Source organism: Leptopilina boulardi, unplaced genomic scaffold, assembly GCF_019393585.1.
Source record: "Leptopilina boulardi isolate dan_hultmark-lab unplaced genomic scaffold, ZJU_Lbou_2.1 LbouV2_310, whole genome shotgun sequence".
Taxonomy (NCBI): Eukaryota; Metazoa; Arthropoda; class Insecta; order Hymenoptera; family Figitidae; genus Leptopilina; species Leptopilina boulardi.
Genome location: NW_026137875.1, coordinates 139,766 through 149,091, shown reverse-complemented (window position 1 = coordinate 149,091; position 9,326 = coordinate 139,766). Strand labels below are relative to the sequence as shown.

General features: G+C 31.2%; 1 protein-coding gene across 1 annotated transcript; it reads right to left on the bottom strand.

The window, feature by feature from the left end:
- Positions 1–843: 843 nt before the first annotated feature.
- LOC127283617 (fatty acid synthase-like) lies at positions 844–8,516 on the bottom strand. Its single transcript, XM_051308605.1, has 13 exons — positions 8,272–8,516; positions 7,966–8,197; positions 7,433–7,854; positions 6,993–7,286; positions 6,459–6,669; positions 6,232–6,392; positions 5,727–6,044; positions 5,115–5,641; positions 4,770–5,050; positions 4,316–4,699; positions 2,353–4,217; positions 1,497–2,246; positions 844–1,404 (listed from the first exon to the last, which is right to left on the bottom strand). The coding sequence occupies exons 1-13, from the start codon at positions 8,401–8,403 to the stop codon at positions 1,348–1,350; spliced, it is 5,634 nt and encodes a 1,877-aa protein (XP_051164562.1). The 5' UTR covers positions 8,404–8,516; the 3' UTR covers positions 844–1,347.
- Positions 8,517–9,326: the final 810 nt, after the last annotated feature.

The window sequence follows — 9,326 nt, the reverse complement described above, 5'->3', positions numbered from 1 at the left end:
GTGATATACCTTTCGTCTCGCACCTTTTTCTCAGTCTCCTGCCGACTCGTCTGGTCCGGTCAACTCCGTTGAATGAAAATGGCAACATTCAGCGCCTCTACAACCAATGTAGCAACTAATTTTTACTCAGCTTGTATTTCTATATCTATTGTTTGTATATAGATATACAAGCTGAGTAAAATTTAGTTGCTATGTTGGTTGTAGAGGCGCTGAATGTTGCCATTTCTATTCAATGGAGTTAACCGGGCCTGCGACTCGTCTAGAGGTGCTTCTCTGACGATTGGAAGCGACTCACTCCTGGCTACCTAGTGCTCAGTAGAGGTGCTCAGGCCTTGCTCACTTTCTAGAAGGAGCTGTACTTGTTCCTGTAGGCGCTCCTGCGAAACAGTAACACCCTTCGCCTTCCTTCCTCCTGGTGAACCGGACTTCCTATGGGCGCTTCCGTGGAAGACTGGTGTACCAGGTTACCCACTCACTTCCACCAGGACCGTCCTTGTCGTGTAGAGTCGCTCCTCTCTTGACAAAGATGATTCACTAGCTCGATTCCCCATCTCGAGGCGCTTCTCGGATGGAGGAGACACCTAGTGAATATTACTTTGCACTAGCTTCGCGTCGGATATGAATATTGGAACCGAATCCAATATCTAGTTTCATCCCGAATACGAATAATAATCGACCTAGCGTGCACGACCCTAGTATCCGTCCGTACCATCGTCTAGGGGGTAAATTCTAGAAAGTACCCCACGCGAAAGTAATATGCGTCGTCCTGATCAACATCTTCGCGAACGTGGTAAATATGTTTAAATCCGTTTTATTCTGGATTAATGACGAGCGCGATAGGAGCTCAGCGAATGCTCTTCTGGAATAGCTAGTTCTTTCATCGTTATGTTTTCTAGAGATTAGTATTTTATTTGCATTGTATAGATTCTTTCATTCTTATATTATTTTATGTAATAATTCATTTTTGTATATTTTATTATTCTTTTATTTAAACAATATATTCTCCTTCGAAGGTTTAAATAAAGACTCGTCAATGACTACACCTCTCCTCTACATCATAATAAGAAATAGTTCCGAAATTAATCGAAACATAGATGGCGCTTCACGCCATCTACCGAGATTTAAAGTAACTAGTCAAAATAGGTACCCGGACTCCATCCGGCGAGCAAATCCTTTGGCAATAAAAGTCAGATCATTGCATAGTTTAAAACCTATTGGTTTAATTTAATTTCATCTCGTGATGTTGTAAACGTACACAATTTTAATAAAAGCCTAATAACATACATTTTTTAAGATAATAGACAATTTTAATATTTCCTTTTGAATTTTAGATGACACTGTTAATTGTTAATCTGCTGTAATATACTTGTTGAATTTTGATTTTTCTGTTTCTTCAACGATGACCTAAACATTTAATTTAAAGTTAATGAAATAAACTAAAGAATATAATATTCATATTTTTGGAGATTATAATGTTAAATTCAATAAATTCTCACCTTCTTTGAATCAAATGATTCCTTTGATATCTCTGATATTTTGTAAAAAATAGACGCAATGTATCCACTTAGTCCAAATATTTTATCCATTTGTCTCATAATACAAGGAATAGATAAGAAAGGTATATATTTCTCGTTTTCAGTTGTACTACATTTTTTAACTCCTACTGTAACTGGTCCCAAAAGAATCAAAAGTCCTGGAAATTTTTCTTTTGATTTTTCTTGAAATATTTTCGTCAAGTTTATTTCTCTTAACAAAACATCATCAATATTTTCCCCATTATCTTTACATGACGAGAAAACAATAAATCTTCGTAAATTAGAACATAGTTGCTGAGATTTTTCAAATGCATATTTTGTAAATAAGTATTTTGAACTGCTTGATCTTTTAGATAAGATTTCAATGCGCTGAAGATCAAAAATGACATCTATTGTGCCAAGTCTATGAGCATCTTTAATAAGTTCAGTGATAGTGTCTTGATCGGAAAAATTCAATTCATCACGAACTACCATCGAAACTCCATTTGACCTCCACAAACTTATTCTTTGATTGCTGTAAACTCTTGTACTCTTTGACTCAGAAAATATAATAATTTTTTTAGCACCTCTATTAACTAAAAAGTCAACTAATTCTAGTCCAAAGTCGCTTAATCCTTCAATAATTAAATAAGATCCTTCACTTTCACATATAAAACGAGATATTGCTAAGGCTTTGTTACTTCCATCATCTGGTTGTATTTTGACAACAATCTAAAAATTGAAAAAAAAAACAAATTACTGGAATATTATGGAAAATTTTCTTCATTGTACTTCTTTAGACAAAAATAAAGAGGAAAAGAAATATTTATAAATTTACATTTTCAAAGTAAGATTTTGAAGCTCCGTCAATAAAAGCTTCCTTTAACATTTCTCTTGAGTAGACACGTTTAGAAAGTGGCTTTACAATTCCTTTTTCAATTCCATTTACCATCATTTGCGATAACTTTTCTTTTGTTGTCTGATCGAGATTTATTAAATTCGTTGGAATTATTGCGGTCATTATAACATTTTCACTGAAAAATCGTATACCAACAGATCTATTGAATGTATCGTGTAAATTTCCAATGACAATAAATTTTCCTCCCTTTATCACTAATTGTGAACAATTTTGTATTATACTTAAATCATTTCCATTATATATCACTAACTTCATAGTTTTTATTCCTGTTCGTAATAATAGACGCTCAACGAAACTTCCTTTTGTACTTACAAGATGATTTTCGGGAATATTCGGATAATTGTTTTTTAGAAATTTTTTGCCATTATAATTAGAGTATCCTACGAATATGCGAGATGTAATGTTTAATGCTAAATTAAGAACAGCTTGTCCAATTGAACAACAACCATCGTAAACAAAAATTGTATCCTTGTTTTCTAATTCTCCTTTTATTGAAATAGAATGATAAGCAACAGCATAGGCTAATGGAACAGTTGCAGCATCTTCTAAAGACCAATTATTAGGTATTTTCCACGTGTAATAAGTGTCAGGTGATATAAGATTTGAAAATGATCCATTTGGAGCAATTCCCATAACTCTATTGCCTTTAAAATCAATTCCAGAATATTCTTGACCAAATAATTTCGTTTCAAGTCTACGTTTTCCCATGTCTTCTGAAGCTAGTTGTGCATTTGCTAAGAAAATATCTTGTTGAGTAACTGTTGAGTATTCCACTTTGATTGTGTTTCTATCATTTTTAGCTAATCCTTCAACCCATGAGATTGATTCAAGATCAGAACAATTTTGCTGTCTTGCTATCCAATTAGAGGCATGTTGAAGATTTGAAGAAATTGGAAAATGTTGATACATACTCCAAATTCTATCAGGTAAAAGAATATTCAATTTCATATTGAGATCCATATGATCACGGAAGAAAGAATCATCTAAGGAGAATTTAGAAATTTTTGGATCTTGAATATCAACAATTTGAATTTTATTTATTTTTCCTTCTTTACGTACAACTTCAAGGATTTTTGACAGATTAGAACATTCTTTGGATCTGATTGCAATAATGAGCCTATCACAACATTCTGAATTGAGTCTTGTTTTAAGTTGATTCGACCAATCTTGATTATCATTAATGTCTAAAATACTCGTTTTTTTGGCTGTTTGTATTCGACGAAACAGCAATGCAACTTGATTGTTGGAAAAATATTTTCTTACAACAAGACCTAATTCTGCAGAACTTGCTATTTTCAAAATTGCACTTTCATTCTCATGGTCCGTTAAAATTAATATAAATAATTCGTCTAATGTGAAATTTAAGACATCCTTTAGAATGTGTTTTTCAATATTAAATAGCACCAAAAGTGCAATGTCACTTGATTTATTCATCAATATCCGAGAGGAAGAAACTACATCGATTTTAAACTTTTTAATTTTTAAATTATATTCAAGAACGTTTTGTAAGACTTGCTTTATGTTTTCAATATTATCAGTTTTATTGTCGACAAAACGAATTAAATTTGATTTTTCTGAATTCTCGTTTAGAAATTGAAGTATTATTTTAAAAATCTCGAATAAATTAGATGATGCCCCATCCGTACAAGGAACAATATGCAGTTGTTCAGTGAATACATTATTTTCCGTAGAATGATGAAAAATAGATTTAAGTACAATTTCTTCCATATGTATACCGCCTGCACTCATAGTTTTTATTCCCTTATAAACTGTTACAGGAATTTCTAAATGTAAAAATATAGCAATTATTATTTTATAAGAGTCTTATTAGTCTTATTATAAAGGGAATAAAACTAAATTAAAAATTGAATATTATATTTACCTCTTGACTTGATTAGAGTTTCTTTTTGAAGTTTCATGTTAATTACAATTTTTCTAATTGTAATTGGCATTTGTGCTATTTTAATATCATTTCCTAGTATATACATTTGAATCATTCCTTCCAAAAATGTTGTCCAATCATTTTCCCATATCAAAGTTCCAGTGGATGCATCAGCTGATGCTTTATAAATTGTTTTAAATGGATCTGAGTATTGTAAGCCTCGAATCTGTAGTTTAGTATAAACATCATCTTTACTTAGATTCTGATAATTACATTCATCATTTTTAGGAACTTTACTGCATTCCTCCTCTGGAGTATCAGTTGCTTGTATAATTCCAGAGCATAATAAAGTCTTGTTATTGCTTACTTCAAAGCAGCCAGTAGCTGGAAATAGTAAGAAAGCATACAAATTTAGATATCCATAAAATTGTTTTAGAAAATATATGTTGAATACCTTTTAGTACCATTACCACTAATGTGATATTTTCGTCTTCTGTGATTTCGACTTGATGCTTATGAATCTTTACATCGTGATAAACTACTGACATTTCAGAATTATTTTTTAATAATTTAAAAACTTCCCAAACAAGATGTAAATAAAAAGAAGTATGCATAACTATTTTGTCATCAATTCTGGCATGTTTTAAATACTTCCATTCTTCTTCCTTTAGATTTATTATAAAATTAATCTCTCCAGCTTGAAGGTCCTTCCGTTGTTTATAAACATCATTATACCTATTGATGGGAATGTTACTTATTACTACAATTTTTTACACTTAAGTTTCTAAAAAGTTTTTACCATTTTTCTGAATGATCCCATCGGATTAAAGATGAAATTGATCGTGTCCCTTTTGATACTGGATAACTAACCTTTGGATAAAGATTAGATACATTGATATTGCAGCCAGCATTGTATATTTTTCCTAAAGCATCAAAGAGGAATGAAATATTGTCAGGATGATTCCTATTAGTTAATGGTATATTAATGACATTTTCTGGTAATGATTTTCTAACAATTGCTTGCAGAAGACCATGGGGTGCTATTTCTATAACAATTGCACTGGGTGGAATACATTTTGCAGCTTCGGCAAACAACACAGAACTTAAAAGATTATTTGTGTGATATTCTGCTGATGATAATCGAGCCCTAGCAGAATTCCACTCATTGCATGGAACTGAACTGCTTATCCAACGCTGACTTCGAATTTTTGGATTAGGTATCACTAGTTGAAGGTATTTTCTTAATTTTTCACCTGCCGGTGCAATGTATCGACTATGGTATGCAATATTACTAACGGCTACTTCTTTAGCAAAAATATTCTTCTCCTTTAAAACAGATTATGTTTCTTTAAATCTTTAAAAATTTGGTTTAGACAATGTGATACAAAAATTAAGTGATAATTTTATTTACTATCAAATGTGCAACAAATGCTTTCATGGAATCTGCGGGACCACTAATGGTAGAGCTATACTCGCTGTTATGGCAAGCTACGTCAATATCAGGTGGACAAAGCTTTTTAATTTCTTCATATCCAAGACCAACTGCTGCCATGCAACCTTTAGGCATTTCTGTTTCTACGGATGCTAATCCTCTATAGAAGGCAGAAAGTATCATTTCTTCTGCTGAGAAACATTTATCAGCATAGGCACAACCTAATTCTCCGACTGAATGTCCAATTAAAAAATCTGGTTTTAGACCGATTGCACTTAAGATATCTATTAAGCCAATCTGAAAAAGTATTTTTATACCTTATAAAATAAAAGTTAAATCTAAATCATTATTCAATTTTACATTTATGGGAATGATAATGTCTGTCAATTTTTTTGGCATCTCTAAACACTTTAATCTTGACATCAGTTTCTTATTATATATTAGAGAGTAAAAATTTACGATCACGCAGAACATTTCTATTTACCTGAATGGCTGCAATTCCAACAAAAGAATTGATAATGTTATCAAACATTTTTGAATTCTCCTCTGTAATAATGCGCACAATATCGATACCATGAGGTTGTAAGACTCTATTACATTTACTTATGGCTTCCGCAAAAATAGGTATGTGCAATAAATCTTTTCCTGTTACACAAATTATACGATTCAGTATAAACAATTCGAATTTTGTTAAATTATTGCGAAACTTACCCATTCCCATCCATTGAGAGCCCATGCCAGAAAACATGTACCAAATTTCTCTCTTAACACCCGTATTAAATTGAATCTCTCTGATTTTACTTTTTGGTAATCCTTTAGAAGGAAGCAGTGTATATCCTCGATACAAATGAGCGGGAATCTCTGTGTCAAATATGTCGTACATTAGCTGTAGCATTTCTACATCAACAGGTCTGCTTTCTAGCTGTAAAATTTATTGAATTATCATATTTTGAAGAATTTTACTAGCTCAAGTCTCACTAAAAAGCTTAAGGTTTACATTATTACAAAAAAAAATTTTTCTAATTTTTGAAGGAAATTAATCAAATTAGATATTGTTTATTTAAAAATTTGTACTATGTGGACTGTTTTGTGAACACGAAAAATTTTAATCCAATTTGGTGTTTTACAATTTTTTATGAATATTTCGAATTTATTGATATAAATTGTCTAACATATAGTGATTAAATTTATTTCCGATGCAGTAATTAATTTCCTTCTGTGAAAATATATATTTTTAATATTAACTTCGGTTAGCATGAAGTCTACAGCTTTTTCAGTGCATCCAGAAATTGTAACTAATCGTGGAAAATTATCGTTTGGTATTCCTCCATTTTTCTTTTCTTTTTTGTATTCTTTTAAAATAACATTAGCAGTAGAACCAGTAAGACCAAGACTATTAACGACTGCATAGTCTCCAGTCCAAGGAATTAATTCCGTTACAACTTTACACCGGCCTTCTATTAGAGCTGGAATTCTATCAGAAGATTGTTTAAAATGAAGGTTTGGAGGAATATATCCTAACTCCATTGCTGTAATTACCTATGAAATTCAATTTTATTTGAACAGTGTGTTTAAAGAAATATTAAGGGCATAAAAATTTCTGTTTTGAAATGAAAAATATGAATTAACATTAGAGGAATTTGAAGAAGTAGTTGTTTTTAAATAAGCATAATAAATTTAAAAACCTTAATGATTCCATTGAGTGGATTGGCTGCTGAACATGATCCAAGGTTCGATTTGACAGATCCAATAAGAAGAGGTGATGTACGTCTTTCATTGTAGACTTCATCAATGGCTTGCACTTCTTCAGCATCAACATCTTTTATGCCTGAACCATCGGCTTCTACATATGAAATATCATTTCCTTTGAGACCACAATCTGCCAAGACCGTTTTCATAAGGTTAGCTTGAAAATTGTGGGTCGGATAGAAAAACGAATGCTTATCATTGACAGTCCCATAACTCATACGAGCATTTTTTATTTCTGCATAAATGCGTTTTGCGTTACGAGCTTTTTGAAGAAAAAGGACTACAATCCCTTCACTGCGAGTATAACCATCTGCTGCATTATCGAATGATTTTGTTATTCCATCGGGTGATAAAAGTCCTACAATAAAACATATTTTTTTAACAACCATGAATTTACGATGTAATAAGCAAACATATTTTTAATGTATATTCACAAGACTAGGACTATGATATTAAATAAAATATTTACCCAACAAAAACATTTGTAAAGACATTTGTGGTTGCAGAACAATATTTGTAGCACCAACAATAGCATTTTCAACTCGTCCATCTTTTATTGCTCTATATCCTTCCTGTAAAGCAGTAGCACCACCACAACAACTAGAATCGATGTTCATACTTGGTCCTGAAAAGTCGAAGAAAAATGAAATACGATTTGCCAACATAGTACGACTGGCACCCTGCAGACCGAAGTAATTTTGCTAAAAAAATACAAAAACAATATTAAAAACATATTGATTCAAATACAATAAATTTAAAAATTGTAAAATCTTACCTCTTTTCTATCAAAGAGGAAACCTTTTTCCGAATCTACAAATGTACTCCCAGTAAAAACTGCACATTTACTTCCTTTTAATTTTCTTGGATTAATTCCAGAATCTACAATTGCTTCATATGTAGTTTCCATTATTTTTCTATAAATTGGATCCAAATAATTAACCAATTTTCCATGAATTCCAAAAAATACAGAGTCAAATGTATCTATATGTTTTATAATTCCGATTCGTTGTGGAATTTGAGGGTGCTCTGTAAATTATAAATTTAGAAATGATTATAAAATTATAGACAAATGATAATTATGTAAATAAAATTTAGTAACATTTTAGCAGTGAATTCAAATGAAATATTCAGCAAAATGTTTAAAAAATATCAGCGGACTACTTTCTGAAAAATATCTGCAGATATTATTTTATTATTAAATAGATTTTGATAATACATAAACATATTTCATACCATAATCCCAACGAGCTTTACTGTTAGTAAAGCAATCCGTTTTATTAAAAAGATTCTTCTGCAATTCCTCGATATTTTCACAATTTGGGAACTTTCCTGATATACCCGATATCACTATTTCATCTCCCGTCATTTTTGTATCCATTCTAAATTATTATTATCGTCTATATGTGATTTATTAAATCGGATGGTTTATACAGAAATAATCTAATTTTTCGCCTAATTTAATTAATATGGTTTTAACATAACTTTTGATTGATATAGGAGACATTTCATATGAGACGAGGGGGAATTTACTCTGGTAGTCAAGTGTACACTTGCCTGGTAATACTCGGTAATAGATGTAATATCTGTAATATTTTGTAATGTCTTGTAATAATAAGTATTATTGTGTAATACCATGTAATACTGTGTAATACTTGTAATATTGTGGTATTATGGTGTAATACCTTAAAAAATTTAAAGAAAATCAAACCAAAACATGTTAATAATAAGTAAAAATTTTAAACACTTTTTTAAATGTAGCGCGGGAGTTGATGCTGAAGTATAGCAACTTTGACATAGGTGGCGGTATAGAATGTTTACAGAATCAAATCA

What these genes read in the sequence shown, in the direction of transcription:
- LOC127283617 (XM_051308605.1), bottom strand. Translation starts at nt 8,403, where the DNA reads ATGGAAACTACATATGAAGCAATTGTAGATTCTGGAATTAATCCAAGA. An exon ending in CTCTCAATGGATGGGAATGG is followed by an intron (nt 6,393 to 6,458) that starts GTAAGTTTCGCA and finishes TTTGTGTAACAG; the next exon opens with GAAAAGATTTATTGCACATA. An exon ending in AACTCTAATCAAGTCAAGAG is followed by an intron (nt 4,218 to 4,315) that starts GTAAATATAATA and finishes TTTTACATTTAG; the next exon opens with AAATTCCTGTAACAGTTTAT.